The 27,131-nt window shown below is 35.1% G+C and overlaps 1 protein-coding gene across 1 annotated transcript in view; it reads right to left on the bottom strand.

Moving 5' to 3' along the window:
• The window catches only part of BDP1 (B double prime 1, subunit of RNA polymerase III transcription initiation factor IIIB), a 91,375-nt gene that overhangs the window by 41,563 nt on the left and 22,681 nt on the right, over positions 1-27,131 (bottom strand). Inside the window, exons 9-22 of the mRNA XM_036847106.1 lie at positions 26,024-26,078; positions 23,161-23,304; positions 20,712-20,993; positions 19,686-19,833; positions 15,378-15,536; positions 12,361-12,520; positions 10,606-10,697; positions 9,522-9,717; positions 8,463-8,596; positions 5,308-6,355; positions 4,422-4,609; positions 3,747-3,969; positions 1,137-1,315; positions 210-414 (exon numbers count right to left, since the gene is read on the bottom strand). Coding sequence (XP_036703001.1) covers positions 210-414; positions 1,137-1,315; positions 3,747-3,969; positions 4,422-4,609; positions 5,308-6,355; positions 8,463-8,596; positions 9,522-9,717; positions 10,606-10,697; positions 12,361-12,520; positions 15,378-15,536; positions 19,686-19,833; positions 20,712-20,993; positions 23,161-23,304; positions 26,024-26,078 — 3,213 coding nt within the window. The remainder of the gene's footprint in view (positions 1-209; positions 415-1,136; positions 1,316-3,746; positions 3,970-4,421; positions 4,610-5,307; positions 6,356-8,462; positions 8,597-9,521; positions 9,718-10,605; positions 10,698-12,360; positions 12,521-15,377; positions 15,537-19,685; positions 19,834-20,711; positions 20,994-23,160; positions 23,305-26,023; positions 26,079-27,131) is intronic.

Here is a 27,131-nt window from a genome sequence, read left to right as displayed (position 1 = left end):
AACATTTTCACAATGAATAGGTTCATTAGTTAGGAAAAAAAAATTTATTTTCAATAAAAAAAAAAAATCCACAATGGTAAATCTGAAACAAAACTAGACACGTTATGTATGGAGTATCAGATGCCTATATTCTAAGCCAAGTCTGAGCTACCATTTGATATTTTAATATGCATTAAAAGGCTTGATTTAATTACATAGCAATAACTCACCACAGTCAGGAATTTTTTAGTTTCATCTTTTTGTAGTGTCCTTTCTTCCTTAACTGTTTCTTTGGCTTCACTTTTTTCTATTACTTGCCTCTGTCCAACCTTTCTTAAGTTTGGACTGGGTCTCTGAAGTCGGCCCCTTCCTGGTGGAGCAGTTTGGATAACGCTTTCCTTCATTTCTTGTTCGCAAGTGTTTATATGATAAGTCCTAGAAAAGGGGACAGGAGAAAAGAGAGAAAGCTCGATTGTAAAAAGATGAAAACTACTATAAAAATATAAAATTTGAATCTAATAAACTCTGTAAAACTGTTTTGTACATTAAAGGAAAATTAAATTACTTTCTGATTATATCTCATTTTACAAAAAAATAGTTATTTCAATTCTCAAAAGGTACTGAACTTATATGAGGTACCTACAATATCCAAATTCATGGTAACAGAAAGCACAATGGTGGCTGCCAGGGACTGGAGGTAGGGGGAATGGGAAGTTATTGTTTAATGGGGACAGAGTTTCAGTTTGGGAAGAAGAATGTTCTGGAGATGAACGGTGGTAATGGTGTCCAACGATGTGAATGTACTTAATGCCATTGGACTGTACACTTAAAAATGGTTAAAATAGTAAATTTTATGTTATATGTATCTTACTACAATTTTTAAAAAGGTAATGAATACATACCCTATATACATATACTTTTAAATGCATTGCTCTGTATAAGATCTTAAGCAGCTAACAGTGAATATAAGCAGGCAAGTGTTAAAAGGTGTTGAACTCAACCTGATTTTGTATTTTAGGCCATATGAATAAAAATAAACCAAGTATTCTTGATACTCACTTTCAAAATACATTAACACATTTCTTAAAAAAAGAAATGAAGAACTATTTGAAATAATTCTCCTATTTTAGATTTTTAATAAAACTATCACTGCTTACCCCATAGAGACAACTAATTCCTTTTCCTGGGCTTGTGTAGACTGAGACTCCTTTATAGGTTCACAAGAACTCGAAGGGGAAAGGTCCTTTTCAGTCTGTACACATGGTAATATCACAGCCTCCTCTTGACTGTGATCTGATTTGTCTTTTTCTGTTGATGTCATTAGGGAAGCCACATCCTAGAAGGCAGATTAAAAAAAAAAAATTTCATCGAGGGTTGGTAAAAGTATAGGGAAATAGAAACTTTAAAAAACTGTTAGAAAAATAAACTGATACAGTCTTTGTAGACAACAGGGCAATATCTATCAAGAATTTTTATTTCCAGCAATTCTACTTCTAGAAATATATCTTATAAAAACACTCAAATAACTATCTAGAAAATTATACACAAGGATATTTATTACAGCAATATAATAGCCCCCCCCAAAAAAGGAAAGAAAAAGAAAAGGAAAAACAAAAAATTGGAAACAAGACAAATCAGTAGGGAACTAAATAAATTATAATTTCTTTACAATGAAACAGTACAGTCATTTAAAAGAAGTTTAATTTCTATATACTGATCCAAAAAGATGTTCATGGACTTCCCTGGTGGTGCAGTGGTTAAGAATCCGCCTGCCAATGCAGGGGACACAGGTTCGAGCCCTAGTCCGGGAAGATCCCACATGCTGCGGAGCAACTAAGCTTGTGCGCCACAACTACTGAGCCCACAACTACTGAAGCCCATGCGCCTAGAGCCCATGCTCTGCAACAAGAGAAGCCACCGCAATAAGCCCGTGCACCGCAACGAAGAGTAGCCTCCGCTCGCCACGACTAGAGAAAGCCCGTGTGCATCAACGAACACCCAGCACAGCAATAAATTATTTAAAAAAAAAAAAAAGATGTTCACAATACTGTGTTAAGTGAAAAAAAATCAGAAGGCAGAATATGATGCCATTTTTGTAAAACAATGAAAATAAATACCCGCACATTTTATTATTTATATAAATAAGTATCTATACAGAAAAGTTTAGGTAGACATATTTAAAATTGCTAACTTGGGAGGGAGAGATGGACTAACTTGGGAGAGAAAGATGGAACATTATAAAGGACTCTAACTTTTTAGATGATATATTTTTCCCAATTTGCAATTTTTTTTTTTTTTTTTTAATTTATGGCTGTGTTGGGTCTTCGTTTCTGTACGAGGGCTTTCTCTAGTTGTGGCAAGCGGGGGCCACTCTTCATCGCGGTGCGCTGGCCTCTCACTATCGCGGCCTCTCGTTGCGGAGCACAGGCTCCAGACGCGCAGGCTCAGCAATTGTGGCTCATGCGCCACCAGGGAAGCCTTGCAATTTTTATAATCATTTAAAATAATCAATAAAAAGTGATTTTGGGTACTTCCCTGGCGGTCCAGTGGTTAAGACTCTGCACTTGGGCCTTCCCTGTGGGCACAGTGGTTAAGAATCCGCCTGCCAATGCAGGGGACACGGGTTCAATCCCTGGTCCAGGAAAATCCCACATGCCGCAGAGCAACTAAGCCCGTGCACCACAACTACTGAGCCCGCATGCCACAACTACTGAAGCCCGTGCACCTAGAGCCCGTGCTCCGCAACAAGAGAAGCCACCGCAGTGAGAAGCCCATGCACCGCAACGAAGAGTAGCCCCTGCTCACCGCAACTAGAGAAAGCTCACACGCAGCAACGAAGACCCAACGCAGCCAAAAAAAAAAAAAAAAAAAAAAAAAAAAAAAAAGACTCTGTGCTTCCACCACAGGGGGCACAAGTTCAATCCCTGGTCAGGGAACTAAGATCCCACATGCCACATGGCATGGCCAAAAAATAAATAAATTAAATTAAATTAAATTAAAATAAATAAATAAATGAAAGTGGTGGTTTTTTTCTTTTTGTTTTTGTTTTTGTTTCTTTTGGCCATGCCTCACAGCTTGTGGGATTTTAGTTCCCCAACCAGGATTGAACCCGGGCCCTCGGCAGTGAAAGTGCAGAGTCCTAACCACTGGACCACCAGGGAATTCCCATGATTTATCCTTTTTAAACATACGATTAGGAGGAAAACGTACAAATGTTCAAGCACAGTAAGAACTGAGCTAACATGTAAAAGAAGAATTTAATTCAAAAAGTACTTCATATGTTTAGAACGCTCAACTTATGAGTGTTAACGTTCATTTCAAGGTTTTTGATGCTGTATCACACATCTTAATCTCTTATAGACCAAGTTAATCAAGTAAATAAAATAATCTCCTTAACTCATATCAAGCTTTTAACTTTTTATTTCACCTTCACAACAGAGGGGAAATAAAGATGGACTCTCATTCTCATTTTTCCTGTGAAGAAACTAGTTGCATCATTTGGCTATGGTCACATAATGAATAAAGGTCAGAACTTGAACTAGAGCCTGGGCCTCTTAAAATCCTTCCCATGACACATTTGCCCACCATCAGAGATTCAAGATTCTTACACAAACCACATGGAACAATGAGGTACATTAAGTACAGCACCAATATCACACACAGCAAAAATTACATAAGGAAATATTTGCGAATTTTTAATTCCAAGTGTTTTACTTCAGTAATTATAATAACTAAAACAGAAAACCTCCATCTTAAATAACACTCACACGTTGAGAAGGGAGAGTTCTCGTTTGTTCTCCATTCTGCTGTATCACCACAGTCCCTTTTTTATCAGCTTCCACTTTCTTCCCAGGTGCGTGTTTTTCTGCTTCTATAGTCTCTCTTTTTGAAGCTGCTCTTGCTAAGTTTGGTTTTGGTCTTTTGAATCTACTTCTCACAAAAGGTGCTGGTTTCACTTCAAATGGCTTCTGTTCTTGAGGAAGAGATTTGCTTTTGGAACAAGGATTATCAAGCTTTAGGATGAAATGAAGGGGCAGTGGGAGCGGAGTCTTAGCACAACCTTAGAGACTGGCCGTAAATATTTAATTCTAATTCTTAACAGGAAAACAAATCGGACTATTTGGTAGATCCTGAAAAACATGAGTGGTACAATCCAGCTATAAGCCTAGGAATTATATCATCTTCGCACAAAGAAAATACAGATTTGTTACACCTGTACTGACTTAAAAGTATGTGTTGTACACAATTTTGTATGTTAGTAATTCTTACAATCTACTGTCAGAAGGACCTCAAATCTCTCCTTGTCTTCCCCAAACCAGCTTAAAATTTTCAACACTATGCTATAGATGATATGTCTTAAAACCTTATTTAGTTTAACATAATCTGCAAATATAACTTTATATGCTTTCTCTTTACAAGCACACAGACCTATATACTTGTACCTTAAATTAATATCTGAAAACTGCTCTGGAACATCTGGAGATCGCATCCTCTGGTCTTCTATTTTATCAAGCTCAGAAGTCTGTGAAGAAATGTTCAAGTGACTCAACTGACTTGATATTTCCTTTTCAGAATTTCTTTTTTCTTCTACAGATACATGCACCATGGATTGTACTTCACTGCTAATGTCCTGGAAATAAATCAGCACACATATAAAATATTCCTTAAGCATGTCATACATTTCAAATAAAAGCCTATATTCTTCACACTGTTTTTAAAATGCAGAAGTTTGGGGGTTTTTTAATTTGTAAGTAAAATAAAAGTTAATTTACAAAATGCTAAAACACAGAATTTGGAAAACTCTTCTTTCTATATTGCATATTATTATATGTTTTTCCAAACTACAAATGCCATTACCTATCCAAAAAAAAGTTAGAAAACTGGAAAATGTTAGAATAGCTTCAACTTCAATTACTGGAAACTTTTAATAAGATGAACTTTTAAAAGTGGAGGTGAAGCAGGGTGGGACAGGAAATAAAGAGAAAACTGATACAGATATGGTCAAAAGAAATAATTCCAGTGTATGTTCATACTAGAATTAGCACAAATTCAGTCCAATCTCTTATATTCCTTTTATCTAAGAGCAACTTTAAACTGACATTAAGAACAGTAACTTTTCCACAATTATAAATTTTTTCAATTATTAAAAAATATATATATATATAATTTCTTTAAGGTCCTGAAACACAGAATTAGGACTGGGAAGACATTATGCTTTTAGAGACTTTAAATGTTGTTGGACTTAAGGGCAATAATCCTGGAATTATTTTGATTTGTTTTTCCTGAAAAAGTATTCAAAAAAATATTTTTTGAAGGACAGAAAAACACATACTTAATATTTAGTGAAGGCACAGCACTGCAGTCACCACTACCCCTCTGCAATGAATCTGTCTCAGTTTGTCTTGAGGTCCCAGTCTCCTCTGGTTCATTTTCCCTTAGAGAAATGTCTATTTTTCCAGTTTTTTCCAAATCTGCCACCTTTTCCTCAGAAGCACTGATCTCTTCTGATCCGCTTTTCCTCAAGGAAATTTCTCTTCCAGTTTCTTTCAAATCTGCCTCTGTTTCCTCAATGGCAGTCATCTTTCCTGATACCTTCTCCATCAGGGAAATGTCTCTTTTTCCAGTTTCTTCCAAATCAATCTCCCTTTCCCCTGTGGCACTGGTCCCCACTAGTACATTTTCCCTTGGGGAAATTTCTATTCCAATTTTGTTCAAATCTCTCTCCATTTCATCATCTATAGTTCTGAGCCCTGAGGTCTTTTCTTGTGTAGGTATTTCTCTTCTTTCAGTTTCTTCTAAATCTGTCTCTACTTCCTCAGCGGCATCAATCATCTCTGGTATCTCCTCCCTTGGGGAAATCTCTCTTCCAGTTTCTTTCAAACCTGTCTTCACTTCACCAATAGTATCGACCTCCTCCGGGGCATTTTCCTGTAGGGATATTTCTCTTCTTTCAGTCTCTTCCAAATCTGTCTCTCTTTCCTCAGTGGCATCAGTCACCTTTGTTATCTTCTCCCTTGGGAAAATCTCTCTTCCAGTCTCTCTCAAATCTGTCTCCATTTCCACAGTGACATCAATCATTTCTGGTATTTTCTCCCCGGGAGAGATATCTTTTCTTTCAGTTTCTTTTAAATCTGGCTCCATTTCCTTAGCAGTATTAGCCTCCACAGGCACCTTTTCCCTTGGTGAGGTTTCCAATCTTGCAGTTTCTCTCAAAGCTGCTGTCGTCTCCTTGGAGGCAAGAACTTCCTTTGGTACCTCTTCTTCCTTTGAGAAAATTTCTCTTCTTCCAGTTCTTCTTCCTATATTTGGCTTTGGTTTCTGAAATCGAGTCTTTAGAATTTGAACTTGTTTATTTGCTTTATTATCCTCTTGAATACTATTAAAAAAAAAAAAAGACACACAATCAAATTGTAAACTAGACTGCCAACTGAAGAGATATGGTTGAGAAATCACTACTGAAAACCAAGGAACTCTCAAATTAAAAAAAAAAAAAAAAAAAAAAAAATTAACGAAGCACCAGGAATCTCTGGGCAAAATTTAAAAATTAAAGTAGAGAAGAAATTCCATCCTTGGAAATTACAGTAAATTTTTTAAATAATTAAATATATTTATTATATAGAGACATATATACAGAGAAATCTGTCAATAAGGTCAATTAGAGTAGCAGCTAATCGGGCTTAAATAGTCTCTTTCTAATTGTCATCCACATCAACCTCGGCAAATACTGGCTGAGAAAGACTCTCCGAGTCCTCTACATTGGAGCTAGACCAATTTGTGTCTGCTATTCCTACCTTTTCGCCCCTACTCTCCTTTATCCAGACATATGTCTTGCTATAAGAGTTAAAGAACTCATTTATATGGCCAGAACTAACCAGGATCTCAAATAGCTGGGTGGAGGTATAATTTGAATAAGGTACAGTCTTATGACTAAAAACTAGGTCTGCCCCTCCTCACTTTTTAAAAACAATTAAAAATGAGATTTCCTGTACAGTCACTTCTCTAAAAGCTTGTGATTTCATAATACAATGTGGGAATGAAAGAAAAGAGTAAATAAACAACAACGTTTCGCAGTCTGTTGAATGCTACTGGGCACACAACAATCACTATCTTGTATAAGCACCTTGTTCTTCAAAAAAGCAGCAGCATGCTCTGCTTTGTGCTTTATCATAATAATAGAGAGTAAAACCAATAAAAATATACAAATGAATGAAAGAGCACTTAGTGACTGGTTAAGATTTTGACCCTCTGAGGCCCTTTTCTTGTGTAGATATTTCTCTTCTTTCAGTTTCTTACATAGCATCTTGAACAGTTCAAAGTGTTTGAGACTGGGGAGGAGGGAAACTGCCTATTGGATATAAACAGGCATATGATTTGATAAAACACAGAATCTTAGAATTGTTTTTATGAATACTGGAGATTCAAAGGCCAGAAAGGCCACTGCCTTTGGAGAGGAAAGTTGTTGATATCAGACTGGATATTAGTTATGAACAATCCAGCAGGGTTCTAAAACCCAAAGGCCACCCAGGGAAAACTTGGTTTTCTACTAAGCCACATGAAAATGGAGTCTGGCTTAAACTAAAAAAATACAAACAAAATATCCAAATTGTCAGATATCTATAATTAATATTTGTATCAGAGATATGCAACAAGTAATGCAGTTGTACAGGCTTCTACCCAGAGTTTGTGTGGCAGAGAAGTAAAATAGGTTGGGGGTGTAGGGAAGGGGTACAAAGGAATAGAGAAAGAAGAGAGGAATAAAGGAATTTTTCTGTCTTCTAATAAGATCTTTGAGTAGTTCAGGAAACCTAGCTTTCACTCTCAGGTTAGGTAGTATTTAAAACAGGCTCATACAGCTGTAATAAAGTATACAATAGGCCAGACTTTACATGTAAAGATTGGTAAACTATAAATAATTGTTGAAACTAGATAGTAGGTACATGGGAGTCTGTTATTCTGTTCTCAGTACTTTTGTGCATTGAATATTCCAAAAGGAAAAAAGTTTTTAAAAGCACACTAATAATTCCGTTGATCTGGGTTTAATATCCTGCAGAGGGGAAACAACAAATTCAGAGAGCTGTGGCTATGGAAGTATGAGTTTTACTTAAAATTTACATAAACCTTAAATAAAGGTAATATGTGATCAATCTAATCCCAAGAAACAATATTAAGAAGTAAGTAGCATTTTCACATCTGGATATAAACATGTAATTTACTATGCATGTGAAGTGATAATACTATCCATGTTAACTCAAGGTCTAATTTGCGATGGTAAATCAATTCATCAAAATACCAATAAGTGAGAAATCAACATGAAGGCAATGACATAAACTGCCTTGAAAGGTGAATTTACACTTGTAAATATTATGTAACTTGATATACAGATAACAAAAATCAGTCTGATTTGCTATTTTTAAAAAATGATTAAGATTTCTAAAACTTTACACATAATTCAAACATTATGTCATTAATAAGATGATGCTTACCTTAGACATTCATTAAGAGCCTTGGGCTCATCTGACCTGCACATTTTGAAAAGAAGTATCTTTTTTTCAGATTGTGACGTGATGTCTTCACAATCAAAATTTTTACATGACTGATCTTCTATTTGTTCAGGAGTCTTAAAAACAAACACATTTTTTTAAAAAGTTTTAGGTCTCACAATGTAACACACATTTATAAAAGACTTCATTGAAAATTATATATGACTTGAGTATAAGGAAAATGGTAAACATTTCAAAATTATAAAATGATATTCAAGGGGCACTCTTTTTTTTGGCGGGGGTGTGGGGTGGTGCCACGCTGTGCAGCTTGCGGAATCTTACCCGGGCCCCCTGCAGTGGAAGCACGGAGTCCTAACCACTGGACCACCAGGGAATTCCCTAAGCGGCACTTTTTAATGTTTGTTCTTTAGATATAGGAAATTTCACAAGCCACACCTTTTACCTCATCTCAAAGCCCCCATTCTTTTCCTCCTAATCAGAAAGCAAGTAACTGCTTCAGTCTGATCTGTTAAAATTATCCCTTGGGGTCTATCTTTCTAAATCTTTTTGATTATTATAATCACATTATAGACCCTGGGAATCATAACAGAAGAAATTCAAATCTCAAATCATGCCAACTCTTACTCTTATCACAAAGACCAGCTATTAGGTAAACAATCTAAAATTTATCATCTTTGTTGTTGGAATATTTTAGGAGGGAGCTTTTAACATTTTATTTTGTTTAAGTCAGTATTAAAATTCATATACCTAGCTATATTTTCAGAAGGGAAGTAAAATTCAAACACCTGCTGAGTGATGGGGGAAGGCAAGTCCAAACATGAGTAAGGTGAAAGCAGATGATTCATCATATAAATGCTTAAAATCCACAGAGCTGAGAGCTAAGTGCCTTCACAATTAGCAAAGCTGCTGGCTATGAGATTTGGGCATTAAATTTAAAGAACAATATACATAATTGTATACAGTATTGCTGTTTAAAAAGGGGGATGAAAGTAGGCTTATGTATTTGTTTAACAAAAAACTGGAGGGCATCAGAGTACTTACATCTCTATCAATACAGGACTCATTTTCATTCTTTTCTACACTGGCCCCAATTTTTTCCTGTGATGTAACAGTTTCTTTTCTTTCAGCAGCTTTACCTACATTTGGCTTTGGCCTTTGCAATAAGCCCCTCATTAGGCGTGCAGGTCTGAAAGCCTTTAGTTGATCATCTTCCTGCAGACAAATTTTTTCACTCAAACTAGAGTAATTACAAAGGAATAAATCAATGGTTATTCTGAAGTCACATAATTACTTGTATATCCACATACATGCTTGTTTTCAGTATTCTCTTCTCCAGGTATAAATAAGTAAACCATTTGGAAACAAATAATTCACAAGTATCCTTAAGAACACCCTCAAAGATACACACCTCTCATACCTTAACCCTCTAGAACAGACATAGTCCTAAAAGCATGACTATAAGAAGCATTTTAAAATCAAATTGTTATCACAAAATTGGAAAAATCTATACCTGACAAGCATGGAATACTATTCCCCACTCAGGACACCATTGTGTACATACACCTCCAGGGCACTGGACACAGAATATGGAATAAACATACAGTCCAGAATCCACTGGTTCAGATTTATATTGGAGCAAGGCCTATTCTAGATCTCTACTCCAAGTTAAAGGTTCCCCATCGCCCTTTTTTTCTGGTCACACCGCGCGGCATGCGAGATCTTAGTTCCCCAACCAGGGATCAAACCTATGCCCCCGGCAGTAGCAGCACGGAGCACTAACCACTGGACCACTAGGGAATTCCCCTAAATATTCCCTTTGGAAACCCCTTGCTATAAATAAAATTATCCAGAAACATATATCTTAACCATTAATTTATCTAACAAGACTTTGTTAAAATCTTGTTAGTAAGTTGAGGGAGAAACGTAATTGCTCACCAGTGGATCCATACTATAATTTATTTCTACAATACCAAGCATAAAGAGCATTATTAAAATGTTTCAACAATCCCTATAGTTAAAAATGGACACTAGCTGAAAATAAAATGCAGACATTATTAAGTAGAAAATAAGTCATTACAATCATTCCTAAGAGTCACTATTTTTATTCTATTTCCGAAATACTTACTTAGATGCAGTGTCAGCTTCTGGATTCTCTTTCTCTTTATTCTCCATTCCAGAAATACCAAGTGCATTCATTTTATCCTTTTCCATATGATTCTACGAATTTAATTTTTTACATTTAATCTACTTAACATAAAGTTCAAACTTTGTAATAAATAAATAAATGGAAATTAAAACAATAAAGTTTCACTTTTTTGTACTCCTAATTATTAAAAGAGAGTTGTTAAAATCATAAAGGCAGATGAGAACCTTTTAAACATATAATCTCATACATCACTGATAGAAGCACAAATTGGTATATCCTTTCTGGAAAGCCTTTTGCCAACATGAATCAAGAGCTTTAATAATGTTCATACTCTTTGACCCAGTAATATCATTTCTAAGACTCTACTCTAAAAAAATATCTAGACAAAGATTTAAGTACAAGGATGTTCACTGGAACATTATGCAAAACAGCAAACACTGTAAACTGACAAAATATCCAATAATGAATAAACGGTTAAATAAATTCAGTTATACCCATTGATAGAATACTATGAAGTCACTAAAAACCATGTTTTTCAAAAGATATTTAATGATATGGAAAAATATTTATGAAATGTTAAAATACCAGAGGATACAAAAGTGAATTAATACTACTACTCAAGTATGTACAAGAAAAGCTGGAAGGATATAGTCTAAAAGGTTGGTTGCATGTAGATAATAAAATTAACTTTTGTTTTAATTTTTACATGAATCTGTATTTTCCCAATCTTCTAGAATTTAAAAACATCTCATAAGATTATAATAATATAGTTACAGTTATATTATTAAGATAAAAAAGATTTCACATAAGAGGAAAAACGACTAAAATTTTAAAAATTATTTTAGCAAAAATAAAACATTTTTAATAATATAATGCTGGCAAGGATATAAGGAAACAGGAACATTCATTTAATGCTTAAAGCAATGTAAATAGATTCTTTTTTTTTTTGGTCACGGGGCTTGTGGGATCTTAGTTCCCCAACCAGGGATCGAATCCTGGCCCAGGCAGTAAAAGCGTCCTAACAACTGGACCTCCAGGGAATTCCCAAGATTCCTTTTTTTGACTGTCAGTTTGACAATGCCTAACAAGAGCCAAAAAATATTTAAAATACTTTGGCGCATTAATCCCACCACTTCTGGAAATTTATTCTTTGCCTATTTACAAAATTGTTTGCTTTTATTTACAAGGGTTAAAAAAATGGAAACAACCTAAACATTAGAGAAATGGTTAGGTAAATTATAATAATGTTAACCTGATGCAGCTATTAAAAAGATCAATTAACTCCAAGAAAGTGTAAATGGATAGTTTCAGAGAAAAAAAGTTTTGTATTTTATATATGGCTAAAATCTACAAAAATGTTTACTTCCATAAAAAGAGAAATAAAGTTTATGAAGGACAAACAGAGGAATATTCTGTGTATAGATAAGAGGGTTGTGGTTATAATTTTATTATAGCTGGTTAAAAAATATTTTTGAATACATACTTTATATAAGTAAACAAAAGACATATTTGTTACTACTAAGGATGTTCGAAATGATATATCCTATATTCTAAAGAAAATGTATACAACATGAGACTAGTAAGACAAATTTAATATTAATGTGTGAAGTTCTCATATCTTGGCTTTACTATTGGTAACATTACTTTGTAATTACAAGTGTAAACATTTTTATTCCCAACTATTTAGAAAAAATACTTTATAATTTAATTTCCATTAAGTCTCTTACTCCATACCTTTTCAACCGAAGTTTCTGTATGTAAACTCTTGTTCTCTGCATCTGTTTTCCCTTGTGAAAGAACTGATTTCTTCCCAACTGCCCTTGATAAATTGGGTTTAGGTCTCTGGAGTCGTCCTCTTGTCATCGGTTTAATACTTTCTGTTTGATCAGTTTCCCTAGAAAATTAACATTATTTAAATTGTACCAACATGCAGGCATATTTCAAAAGAAATTCTGGAAAATTCTTTAAAAATCCATTCACAGCTAGAAAAGAACTCCTTTAAGCTTACTTACAATAAACGTAGCAAAGAAGACTGAACAAGAAGAGCAATGAAGGGTAACTAATTTGTTTTATCAGATGTTAAAAATATACTACTTAGCATCAATAATTAAAATATTGTGGTACTAACACACGAATAACAGATAAATGAAACACAAAAGAAAACTGAGATGATGACTCCAAAATACATGATTTTAGTATACAATAAAGTTGGCATTTCAAAATAGAATAAGATGACCACAAAAATAATATATTTTTTTAAATAAATGTTAAATTAACGGTGATGGGAAAACTAGTAATACTGGGGAATAAAATAAAATTAGCTCCATTCCTTGCACTGTACTCACAATGTATTCTAAATGGATCAAAGATTTAAGTGAAACCATAGAGAAAACATGAATGAATTCTTTTGTAACTTTGAGGTGGAGTAAGCCTTTCTAAAACTTGATTAAAAGATCAGGAGCCATAAAAGAAAAAAAAAAAAAAAAGGAGAGAGATCTGACAACAAAAAAAATCAAAAACTTTTACATGGCCAAAACATATGTCAGAAGTCAAACTACAAACCAAGAAAACATGTTTTACAACTCATATCACAAGGCTAACCTCTCTAAAATGTAAAGACCTCCTACAGAACAATACCAGTAACTCATTAGAAAACTGGAAAAAGGATATGAACTCACAAAAAAACAAAATAAAAATAGGTTTTAAATGTGAATAGATGCTCAGCTTCACTCCCAATAAGAAATGTACAAATTAAAAGTGGAGCGAGCTGGACTTCCCTGGCGGTCCAGTGGTTAAGACGCCACGTTTCCAACGCAGTGGGTGCAGGTTCGATCCCTGGTCGGGGAACTAAGATCCCACATGCCGTGCAGCACGGCCAAAAAAGAAAAAAGAAAAAAAAAGATTGAAAAAAAAAAAAGTAGAGCGAGCAAGCACAAATGTGAAAAGATATTAAGAATCGGAGAATCTATGGGGAATTATATACAGATGTTCATTGGTCTTTTGACTTTTCCTTAGGTTAGAAAATTTTTAAGTAAGCAACTGAAGGGAAAAAAAAAAATAGAATTACATACCCCTGTCAAAAAAGGAGGAGTGGGGTATATATACCATACTGTGATATTATTTTATTTTATAATCTATCAAGACCAGCAAAAATCCAAGTTTGATAACACTGTTGGTAGGGAGCCATTTCTTACATTGTTAGTGGGAATATAAACTAGAATAACTCCTATGGAGAGCATTTTGGAAGTATCTATCAAAATCATAAATGTATAAATGTACACACACACAGACAAATGTGTCCTTTGGGCTAGCAATTTCATTTTAGGAACTTTCCCTACAAATACACTGGCACAAAGGTGAAAGGACAGAGGTATAAGTTTCTAAGCATTGTTAGTAAAATCAACATATATAGCCATCAACAGGGCACCGATAATATAAACTGTGATTCATCCATACAACAGAACACTATGCAACTATAAAAAGAATAAAGGTCTTTAAGTAAAGATATGAAGATATAAGATAAAAAAATTACAAAATGGTATTATACTATGCTACCATTAGGGTTTTAAAAAGAGTAAAATATATATAAACTTTATATATTTGTATTAGCTTTAATGTTTTTTTTTCTTTTAAATCTCTGAAAGACTAAGAAATAAATAACACTGGTTACTTGTTAGGGTAAATGGGGACATGACAGGAAGGATACTTTACTCTATACCTCCTCACACTTTTGGACATTTGAACCACAGGAATATATTGCCTATTCCAAAGACTAGTTTAAATTTTTATTTAAAAAAATAAGTTTGATTCTCTGGGACTTCCCTGGTGGCGCAGTGGTTAAGAATCCACCTGCCAATGCAGGGGACACAGGGTCCGAGCCCTGGTCTGGGAAGATCCCACATGCCGCAGAGAAACTAAGCCCGTGCACCACAACTACTGAGCCTGCACTCTAGAGCCCGCGAGAAACAGCTACTGAGCCTGCGTGCCACAACTACTGAAGCCCACGCACCTAGAGCCCGTGCTCCGCAACAAGAGAAGCCACCACAATGAGAAGCCCGTGCGCCGTAAGGAAGAGTAGCCCCCGCTCGCTGCAACTAGAGAAAGCCCGTGCGCATCAACAAAGACCCAAGGCAGCCAAAAATAAATAAATAAAAAATAAATTTAAAAATCATCTTTAAAAAAAAAAAGTTCGATTCTCACTGTGACTATGCTTTACTGAAAATAAGAATTCATAAACTAAACAACTTTTAAGCCCATATGAGGAGCTATGAAGGAGATAAAAAGGAAGTCTGAACTTTTGAGATATCTTTTCAAAGGGAGATTCTTGTGGTGCTTTTATTGTTTTTAGTGAAGATATTAATTTAACCAGTATTTTCATACTAGAAAATATAATACATAATCTCTTTAAAGTCATCAATATCAAAATCTACTACTTTGACAACAGGTATGAAAAATAACTCAAACCAAGTAAAAGTTAAATCTCATAGCAAATATTTAGGCTTCCAAATTATTTTAGAATTTCATCGTAAGTTACCAGTTTGTTATAACTCGTATCACTAAGATAATCTTTCTATAATGAAATATAAAGTGAAAAACCTTAATGTCACTAAGACCACAGTACAATTACATATTAACTGGTCTACAGTCCTCTCCTAATCCCTAAAGGAAGCAACATTATCATTTTTTAAATGGTAATAAATTATCAAAATTTTGAAAACAAATTTTAAAATCCTACCATGTAAAATACTTACAGTGTTTTATCTTTTAGGTCACCATTTCCTTCTTCTGTACAACTACTCTCAGCATTATTCACCTCACACAATGCTCTAATCCCACCTTCTGATGAAGGCAAATCTGAAGTGCTTGATTCTGAAGTCTCAGTTGCTACTGATACGGCATCTTGTTGACTACTATGGAAATGAAAATATATCAGGGGAAAAGAACCCTTAGTAATGCACATTTTATACTAATTATTTAAAAGATTTTTAAAAAATATACAAAGCCAAAACTCTGGAAGATGATCCTTCATATCATGGAATAATCAAAATGGATATTTTGGTTTCTCTATGATCCTCCTTGCACCATGTTATTAAAACACTGTATCTTAGGAGATAATAACAGTCACAAATGAACAGGGAAAGTGCTCAAGAAGTCACAAAATGAAAAACTCATAACTACATGGGGTTCACAAATCAAATGTATGTGTAAAATCATAGTTTAGGAATGATAGTTCCTATGATTCCTAAATCATAGTTTAGGAATCAATGTTTAGGAATTATCTTTCATTAAAATTTTGTATTGGCAGTCTTTGCTTTGCATGGTACTGTGTTACCCAAGAGCCATGGAAATCGAAGACACAGCTGCAGCATGCACAAGTTGCAGTTAATGTTGTAGCGTGCAAGGAGAGGACTGCTGTATTAGGAAATACTTCAACTAACAATAATATAAATGATGACCATGTACTAACAAGCATTCAGTTTCAACACAAATTCACATTTAGCCATGCTTTGTTTTTTTGTTCTTTTTTTCTACTGGTTGTTTGTCTTTTCCCAGAGCTCTTTCTATATTCTTTTTTGGTTAGATGTTACATATAAAACCTCCCAATCAATAGCTTGCCTTTTACTTTCTTCATGGAGCCTTTTGCCAACATAAGTATTTAATTTTACTGCAGTTGAATTTATCAATTTCATCCTTTAAAGTTTGTGCTTTTTATGTCTTAAGAAATCCTTAACATCACAAAAATATTTTTCTACATTTTCTCCTAAAAGTTTTAAAGATTTGCTTTATATATGTAGTCTTTAATCTATGAGGAAGTTAGTGCATAGGGTAAAATAGGGACCTACTATTATCTTTTTCATATCTAAGCACCATTTAATGAATGGTTAATTCAATCTTTCCCACTAATTTCTAATGCTACCTCTGCCATCTAAATGATGCCTAAATTTCTCTTCCTAGATTCTACATCCAATTATCCTCTCAGTCAATTTGTTTGCCCTTTTCCAGTACCACACTATTTTAATTACTCTAGCTTTAGAATAAGTCTTAATACATTTCCTCCCTAGAGTTGTTTTTCAAAATTGTCTTTACCATTCATGACCCTTTGCTCTTATGTATATAACAATTTTAGAATCAGCTCACTGTTTTACAAAACCAACTGGTATTTTAACATTCATTAAAGGGTAGTTTTCCCCCCTAAAAAAAAGTCATCAGTGTTGTTTTGTGCATAGTCTATGAAATTAGTTGTGTCTCTGAGATCAGAATTTAGATGTCTGTCACCCAGCAAGTTAAGGGCCTGAGGTCTATGGCTTGGCTTCAAAGAAATTATTAATCTTCTGAATTGTATGAATAAATTGGCACAGGTGCATATAGGTATTTTTCTACGTGAGAATAGATGGCTTTCATCAAAATTTTCAGAAGAGGGTACATGCTGACCAATGGAACAGAAAAGACCCATGCATACACAGTCAAAGGATCTTTGACAGGGTGCCAAAACTACACAGTATGAAAAGGATAATCTCTTCAGCAAATGATGTTGGGAAAGCTAGATATCCATATGCAAAAAAAGAGAAACTGGACCTTTATCTTATACCATACACAAAAATCAACTCAAAATGGAATAAAGATTTAAAGGTAACACCTTTTATTTTTTTCTTTTTCAGCTATGCCACGTGGCTTGCAGGATCTTAGTTCCCCAACCAGGGATTGAACCCAGGCCCACCGCATTAAAGGTAACGCCTTAAAGTATAAAATTCCTAAAGGAAAACATGGGGGAAAGCTTCATAAGATTGGTATTGGTAATAATTTCTTGGACATGACACAAAAGGCACAGGCAGGAAAAGTAAAAATAGACAAGTGTGTCTATATCAAACCAAAAACCTTCTGTACAGCAAAGGAAACAATCAAGAGTCAAAAGGCAACCTATGGAATGGGAGAAAAGACTTGTAAACCATATACTGGATAAGGGCTTAATATCCAAAATATAAAAGGAACTCCTAGAACTCAGTAACAGAAAAACAAATAACTCAATTAAAAAACTGGAAAAGGAATTGAATAGACACTTCTCCACAGAAGACATACAAATGGCCAACAAGTAACATTTAAAGATGCTCAAGGGACTTCCCTGGTGGCGCAGTGGTTAAGAATCTGCCTGCCAATGCAGGGGGCACGAGTTTGAGCCCTGGTCTGGGAAGCTCCCACATGCCGTGGGGCAACTAAGCCCATGCGCCACAACTACTGAGCCTGCGCTCTAGAGCCCGCAAGCCACAACTACTGAGCCCGCGTGCCGCAGCTACTGAAGCCCACGCACCTAGGGCCCGTGCTCTACAACAAGAGAAGCCACTGCAATGAGAAGCCCGCGCATCACAACGAAGAGTAGCTCCCACTCGCCGCAACTAAAAAAAGCCCGCGTGCAGCAACGAAGACCCAACGTAGCCAAAAATAAATAAATAAATAAATAAATAATAAAATAAAATAAAGATGCTCAACATTACAATCATCAGGGCAATGCAAATCAAAACCACAGTGAGGTATCACCTCACACCTGTTAGGAACTGTTATACTAACATTAATTTTTTAAAATATATATGTAATTAAAAATATGTATTAACTAAAATATATATATTAACTTTTTAGAAAAACAGAAAATAATAAATGCTGGCAAGAGTATGGAAAAACTGGAATTCTTATGAACTGTGGGTGGGAATGTAAAATGTGGTCACAATGAAAACAGTATGGAGGCCCTTCAAAAAAAAATTTTTTTTTTTTTTCAGAGCAATGTTGCTGTTTTTTTGTTTGTTTATTTATTTATTTATTTTTTATTATTATTATTTTTTTGGCTGTGTTGGGTCTTCATTTCTGTGCGAGGGCTTTCTCTAGTTGTGGCAAGCGGGGGCCACTCTTCATCACGGTGCGCGGGCCTCTCACTGTCGTGGCCTCTCTTGTTGCGGAGCACAGGCTCCAGACGCGCAGGCTCAGTAGTTGTGGCTCACGGGCCCAGCTGCTCCGCGGCATGTGGGATCTTCCCAGACCAGGGCTCGAACCCATGTCCCCTGCATTGGCAGGCAGGTTCTCAACCACTGCACCACCAGGGAAGCCCCAAAAAATTTAAAACAGAATTATCATATGATCCAGCAATTTCCCTTCTGGGTATTTATCCAGAAGAACTGAAAACAGGATCACAAAGAAATATCTTCAGTTCCATGTTTATTGCAGCATTATTCATAATAGCCAAGAGATGGAAACAACCTAAATGTCCATTGACAGATAAATGAATAAACAAAATGTGCTATATACTTACAATGGACCATAAATGGTCGACCATTTTATTCGACCATAAAAATGGAAATCCTTCATATGCTACAACATGGATGAACTTTGAAAACATCATGCTAGGTGAAATAAGCCACTCATAGAAGGATAAATATTTATGATTCCACTTACATGAAGTATCTAAAGTAACCAAACTCATAGAAAGTAGAAGGGTGGTTACCAGGGGCTGGGGTAAGGAGGAAATAAAGAGTTACTGTTCAACAGATATAGAGTTTCAGTCATGCAAGATGAAAACGTTCTAGAGATTTGCTGTACAACAATGTGCTCATAGTTAACAACGCTGTACATTTTAAAACCTCGTAAGAAGAGCAGATCTCATGTTATGTGTTTTTTACCACAAGTAAAAACAAACAAACAAACAAACAAAAAAACCTCAGCAGGATACATCACATTCAAATTGCTGAAAACCAAAAATCAAGAGAAAATCTTTACAGAAAATGATAAACCCATGCAAACATGAACCACAAGAAAGCTGTAGTGGCATAGCAATCATCAGAACAGAGAGCAATACCAGAATGATATCACACAAATGATAAAAGGGTGATTTCACCAAGAAGATACAACAATCCTAGATATGTACACACCTAACAAAAGAGCTTCAAAAGACATGAAGAAAAACAAATAGAACTGAAAAGAGAAATAAGCAGATTCACAATTACAGGTGGAGATTTCCCACTCCTTTGGTAACTGATAGAAGATGTAGACAAAGTGAGTAAAGATACATAAAATACCTTGGTGAAAGAGCAGGGTCAGTTCTTTCCTCAGCCTTTTCATTAGAGGATAGACCCACAATGTCATCTGTGTTCTGTACACAGGGAAGCTTTTGTTCCTTATTGCTTTCATCTTCATTTATCTCAGGACTTAAAGACAGGCACTTATCTATTAATACAAAATGCATATTATTATAAAAATGATAGCAAAAACATATATATTTAAAGCACAAAGGAATTTACATATAACACTGTAATGTAATGATTAAGAAATTATCCCAAAGTCCAATTTCTTAAAAGTTGAGCTTTTCTGCTTTATATGTAATGTCTTTACTAGTAAGCCACAAAGAGCGTATTATGATGCTTATAAATCACACTACGCTATCTATCAGGATTCACTTATTAAAATCTTATTGGTGAAGTTGAACCACATAAAACTTAAATTCTACAGAAAGGTTGTTCTGGTCTGCTACTATCTTTTTCTCCTCTCTTTACTTGGTTATCTGCTTTAAGTAATCTATATGTGAACTCTTAAAGAAAGAGACTGAGACGTCCCTAAACTCTTAGCTCTCATTCCCTAGTGACTCACAAGTGTCAAAATGTCTGTATTCTAGGGAGTTTTAAAAAAGAAAAATGAGAGGAATACTTATTCTAGTACCTTTTATACAAATTAAACAACTTATTTTGGGTTCATAGAGGTGCTCTGTAGGGGCAGAACATGAAAACCTGTGATTTATTAACAGACACAATACACATTTAATTATATGCACGTGACTTAGAATAATTGTTAATGTGAGTACATAGGAGGTAACACATCTCAGAGACAAACTTGAGAGAAAAATCTCCCCATTTCACTCTTTTTTTAATAAACGTTTTTTCTTTAAATTAAAAGTAAAAGGGTTTAACACAGTACCGAGAATACAGAACCAATTAACAAGCATTATTAGTTGCTACTATCCAGAAGAAAAGTAGTTAAGTTATACATCATATTAGTGTACATGTCTTCACAAGTAATATAGGGGCTATTAAAATATGTAATACACTTACTTTTGTGTTTTTCTCCTTTAGAAGAGCCTGGCTGAACAGTGGCATTTCCTGAAAGATTTACCTCTTGTTCACTACCTTCATCCTGATTCTTTCTTCTCCTTTTCTTTTGATTTATATCTTGTTCTAATGCATTCTGTTCTGAATCCTGTCCTGATAAAGTCAGAGACTGTTGTTCTTCTTCAACTGTCTGAGCATCCTTTTGAGATCCTTCTGTGTCTGAAATTCTAGTGCTCACAGACTCATCTGGATTATCATTCACTCTTTCACTGGCAACTTTTTTCACTTAAAGTAAGAGAAATTGTTATAAATATAAAAACAACCTACAGAAAAATTCTTAAAGGTGGAGAAGATAAATACTTAAGGATGTCTGAGTGAAAATTTAAAGAAAACCTAAACTGTCCAATAGAGAATGACTAAGTTATAATACATTTATGCTATAGAAATCCATGCAGCAAATAACAATGAGGTAGGTTTGTATGTAGTCATGTAAAAGATTTCAAAAAATATTGTTGCCTTAAGAAAAAATCAAGTTGCAGAACAATACACAGTATCACCACACTTTTATTTTAAGAAAAACAATTACATATACTCTAAGACACATACACATATATAGGCATAGAAAAGAGTTTACTAACAATCATCCCTAAGAAAGCTGAAGACTTTGAGGGCAGGGTACAAGAGAGTGTTCAAGTATTTTATTTTCTGTATCCTTTGTTTTTCAATGAACAACCTTATTAACAAATATTTTTAAACAATTTCTAGTGTCTTTTTTGAAGGCATATTAATAGTTAACTGTATCAAAAGATGAAAATAATGAATTACATTTTAAAAAACAAAAATAATAAAATGTTATTTACTTTTATTCAAAAAAAGTCAAAACAAGATTTTAAAACTAAGAAAATATGCTGGATTTATTCTTTATCAAAATAATAATCAGCAATTTTTAAATTCTGAGACTTGTAACAAAGTACCTGAAAAGTTCTCACATTAAATAAGATACAGTGAGTTACTTATGCTATCACTGTAACATAATAACCACAAGATTAGTCATAGATTAATATATCTATTTTAATTTCCCAGGGCTATGTAAGTAAAAAAAATGACTAAAGAATGAAATAACTTTGCAGTTATCAATACTACTTTTAAAAAGATAGGGGCACTATGCTCTAGAAAAAGAAATTCTATATTGGCTCTGTGCAGAAGGAGTTAACAAAGCAGGCCTCACTGCTCTCCTTTGAAAGGCCTGCTTAAAAGGTTGGCCCTTGGGCTGTGTCTGGAAACGTGGGTTTGGGGAGAGTTCCCACCAGCCTAACTGACAAAAGTGGCTCGCTACACCTAAATTGTTTAAACAAACAATGTGGTTTATGCTGAACAAATGCTTTCCTTTTGGGAGTTTTGAATTCTGGTACATGCCAGGAAGAAGGTGTCTACATGACCAACTTCTAATAAAAATCTTGGGTGCTGACTTTCTAACAAGCTTCCCTGGTAGACAGCTTTTTACATACCTCATTCCTACTTGTTGTTGGGGAATTAAGCACATCCTGTGTGACTCTACTGGAAGAGGACTCTTGGAAGCTTTACTTTTTTCCCTAGACTTTGACCTATGTGCCTTTCCCTTTGCCAATTTTGCTCTGTATACTTTCATTGTAATAAATCTCAGCTGTCTGTACAACTATATGCTGAATCCTGTGAGTCCTAGCAAATAATTGAACCTGGGGGTGCTCTTGGGTCCCCCTACACAGGCTCTCACAGTCCTAGCTTGAGTCCTGCCTCTACCACTACTAACACTGTGAGACCTTAGGAAAAAATGACCTAGGATCTCTGAGGTTATTTCTGGGTTATTAAAACAAAAGGAAAGGGGCTGGAATGTATAACTAATATATAAGGTTCCCTGTAGTTCAAAGATTCTTTAAATTATGTGATTATAGCTAAACATTGTCCTCAGATCAGAATTCAAATAGTTAACAAAATATAAGCCTAAAAATAGAAATACCCACATATAAACAATTTCCTACCTGGTACAAGTCAACATTAACCCTCAGAAATAAGATGTGCTCAAACAATACAGTTGAGTCACAAGCCCAAAGTATTACAGTTCCATTTTTTTTTTTTTTTTAGACTTTTGTGCCAGATTTGTTTTATAGAGAAAAATGATAATAAGTAACCAAACATGACACCCTAATATTCTGATACTCCTTTATTAGCTACAACTATGCCCTCGATGCAAGAAAGATGTCAAATAGCCCAGCCATCCAATTATAAAATTTAAAAGGGAGCTGCTGTTTGGGGGCAGATAACTAGAAGACTGAAGAAAAATCAATTCCCTCCAATCAGATGTCCTGATGATCTCAACTACCTGAACTACATATGAACACCCTAAGACTTGAGGGACAATATTGCAAGTCTATTATTATTAAGTAAAATAACACACTTTCTTTTAAATAAATACCTTTTACATTTTTCCGTGATTTAGAGGACTTCTTCTCCTTTAAAGTCTGATTTTTAACAGATTTTTGTTTTCTTTTCTCTTCCTCAGCAAGAACTTTCTGAAGCAAATGAGCAAAAAAATCGAAGTCAAAAGGGCGCTTTTCCTCTGTTTAAAAAAAAAAAAAAGAAACTTCAAGTTTTTATTTTAAAAAAAGGAAAATAACTTTCAAGTTTTAATTTTTCTTAAGTATAACATCAAAAGCGAATGGGCTTAGCCGCAGAACGGACAAAAAACTCTAATCACTATAGTACAGTCACACAACAGAACACCACTGAGCAATAAAAAGGAACAAACTATATTAGTTTAAAAAATAAAAATAAAAAGAAGGAACTACTGATACAAGCAATAATATAGGTGAATCTCAAAAACATGCTGAGTGAAAGAAGCCAAACACAAAAGAGTATATACCGTATGATTCTATGAATAAGACGTTCTAGAACAAGATCAACTAACCTATGACGATTCAAATGAAAATAGTAGTTGCCTGGGTCAGGATTAGGAGTGGAGATTGACTAGAAAGGGAAAGGAGTGGCCTCGCTGGAATGATGAAAATGTTCCATGGCTTGTTTTATGTGGTGGTTACACAGGTGTACTCTTTGTCAAAACTCAAACTATAAATTGCACTGTCCATAATTATAAATATACTTTTTTAAAAGGCTAGGATGATTAAGAAGTCCTCAAAAGCCTATCCACCACTTTATGTCCTCACTTTATTACAACTCTTTCACTATTAACTCTTACTCTTCCACATATCAGCAAAGAGGATAGTAAATGAATATTGATCAGGACCACTCTCACTAAATATCTATTAACAGTATTGTATCAGAAAGAGTAATCTATGAACAAACCGGAATGAATCCACTCCAGGAGTCAATCCTTGCCTCAGCTCTATGTCTACAAATACAGTGAATACAGAGAAATGAATACAGGGAAAATGGTGCTCTATATACATAAGCTCCAAGATTGTTTTGATTACAAGATGATTACAAGATGGCCTCAGAAAAAGAGGTATATACCAAAACAAAATAAATTAGCCTCAGGAAACTAAGCCCAAACCTGAGATTCTTGAAAGCCCTATTTTATTGTGGACCCAGCTTTTTATCTGTTCTGACCTTCCACACAAATGATTCTGAAAAACACAGCACTAAAATAATCCATAAAGTTCTCAGAGGAATTAAAAATATAAGTTCTAAAAAACACCATTTGGGTTTTTTTGTTTGTTTGTTTGTTTTAACAATTTCCACTACAAAGCAGCAAACAGTGAATTTTAAAGGTTCTATTATAATGGTTTTAACAATGGTTCCACACCCCATAAAGACTGTTTATAGATTTATGGACTCTTTTCTGATTATAATGCATTAAACATAACGAAAAGTTTCAAGACTACTTCTCTAAAATGGAGAGGGTTGAGGACTAAAATATTCCAGATCTTCCAGGAGCCATTCCTGGAAGTGGTTTTCCTGAGGACTCAATACCACATTGGTAAGGTATAGGGTCCACTCATCTACCTTTGTGTCTACTCATAAAATAAATGTACATGCTATACAATCTAAGTACCTCTCTTTAGAATTTTTTTCTAAGATTAACACTATGGCAAATGAACATTGAATACACTTATTAATCATGAAATGTTGGTAATTATATTCCAAACAAAGAATAAAGGAACTACTTTAAATGGTACATTTAATTCTGTTTTTCTTTACAGATCCCTTGATGTAGTTCTCTGGACTTAAAAAGAAACAATGTTCATTTTAATGAGGTTATTAGTTAAAAGCTGAAAAGTATACATCATTTCTTCAAATCAGGTCTAAATTCAAAAGTCACCTCTTCAGGGGCTTCCCTGGTGGCACAGTGGTTAAGAATCTGCCTGCCAATGCAGGGGACACGGGTTCGAGCCCTGGCCCGGGAAGATCCCACATGCTGTGGAGCAGCTAAGCCCGTGCGCCACAACTACTGAGCCTGTGCTCTAGAGCCCACGAGCCACAACTACTGAGCCTGCAAGCCACAACTACTGAAGCCCGTGCGCCTAGAGCCCGTGCTCCGCAACAAGGGAAGCCACCGCAGTGAGACGCCCGCGCACCGCAACAAAGAGTAGCCCCCGCTCGCCGCAACTAGAGAAAAGCCCGTGTGCAGCATCAAAGACCCAATGCAGCCAAAAATAAATAAAATAAATAAATTTATTAAATTTAATAAATAAATTTATTAAAAAAAAAAGTCACCTCTTCAGACAGAACTTCCCTTAATACCCAATCTAAACACCCACCCCCTAACTCCCTCTTTTTTCTTCTTAGAAATTAATCACTATCTGAAATTATCCTGCTTACCAATTATATTCCTCCCCCACCCAATTAGACTTAAGGCTCTAAAAGCAGGATTCCCATCTGCCCTGTTCACCATGATATCCTCCATGCCTACAACAGTGACTAGCACACAGCAGGTGGTCTGTATTACTGACTGAATGACAGACTTACCGCAGTAGGTAAGGAATCATCTATAGTGTAATATCGTCCAGAAACAATTAACTTCTTCTTCAATACAGTTCCCCCAGAATAAAGAGCACTTAGAAATAGTATCTTCAGTCCCCCTAATTTCTTGGACTCAGAACTCTGCTTACTTGCTTCTTGATGTTTTAGCTATTCCCTTGCCTATAGATCTGTATCAACCACCCGACCTGAACTGCTAAAGAGAAAAATTTCCAGTCTTACTCTTCCTATGACAATATAGGGATAAAACAAATCTAAAACACACTGGAACCGAAGACAAAACATTGGTCATTTTTTAGAATCTCCAAATGATTCCTTGTGAAAGAGGTCTTAATACTTACGGAATGCTTTGTCTATTCTCCATCCATTTGTTTTCTCCTCACGTTTAAATTTATTCTGTTAACGAAACAAAACAAAAACCCTTTGGTAATTTTCTCCCATGAAACAAGTGCAGATTATGTCTTAAAAAAAGCATCAAAATAAAATTCTTATTATAACATATGATTCTCTAATAAATAACACATCTTTGCTAATAGGCAAGTTACTTAAACCCTTAGCTTTTTTTTTTTTTTTATCATACTCTTTAGCTTGTGGAAGCTATCAGGGAAACATGTGAAGTTGTTCTTGTATTTTCTTTTTTTAAAGTTATCTGCCTAGCGTAATCTTACTTTTATTGTTTTTATTTATTTTTTTTAATTTATTTATTTATTTATGGCTGTGTTGGGTCTTCGTTTCTGTGCGAGGGCTTTCTCTAGTTGTGGCAAGTGGGGGCCACTCTTCATCGCGCTGCGCGGGCCTCTCACTATCGCGGCCTCTCTTGTTGCGGAGAACAGGCTTCAGACGCGCAGGCTCAGTAATTGTGGCGCACGGGCTTAGTTGCTCCGCGGCATGTGGGATCTTCCCAGACCAGGGCTCGAACCCGTGTCCCCTGCATTGGCAGGCAGATTCTCAACCACTGCGCCACCAGGGAAGCCCCAAACCCTTAGCTTTTAAAAAATAGAAATGAAAGATTTATACTGAGCTCTGTGCTCCTCCTTATGATCAATAACATGAATTAGCAATGGAAACTGGGTTTACAGAGGATAGAAAAAAAATAAAGTCAACTAGCATGGAAACAGATCAAACTGTAATCAATTAAGCTAACCAGTATTAACTCTTTAAAAACTAGTATATTCATATCAAGTTAAACCTCTTACATTATTATTCTAGTATGTTTTTAATGGCATGCACGGGAAACTGTAAAGAAACAACTAAGCAAAATTTTGAAGCAGGCCAAGTTTATGTTTAGAAACTTCTTTATATTAAGGAACATTTCCTCATGCTTTTCTGAGCACCAAAGAGCCCCATTCCCAATTCCACTCCAGATTACCTCCTTTAAGATGGAGATGGTTAAGGTTTAGGGTTCAATGAATCCTAAGGTCATTAGAAAGTCTGAGGGCATACACATAT

This window comes from Balaenoptera musculus, chromosome 3 (genome assembly GCF_009873245.2).
Source record: "Balaenoptera musculus isolate JJ_BM4_2016_0621 chromosome 3, mBalMus1.pri.v3, whole genome shotgun sequence".
NCBI classification, from domain to species: Eukaryota; Metazoa; Chordata; class Mammalia; order Artiodactyla; family Balaenopteridae; genus Balaenoptera; species Balaenoptera musculus.
The sequence above is the reverse complement of the archived record's forward strand: the minus strand, read 5'-3'. Positions and strand labels throughout refer to the sequence as shown.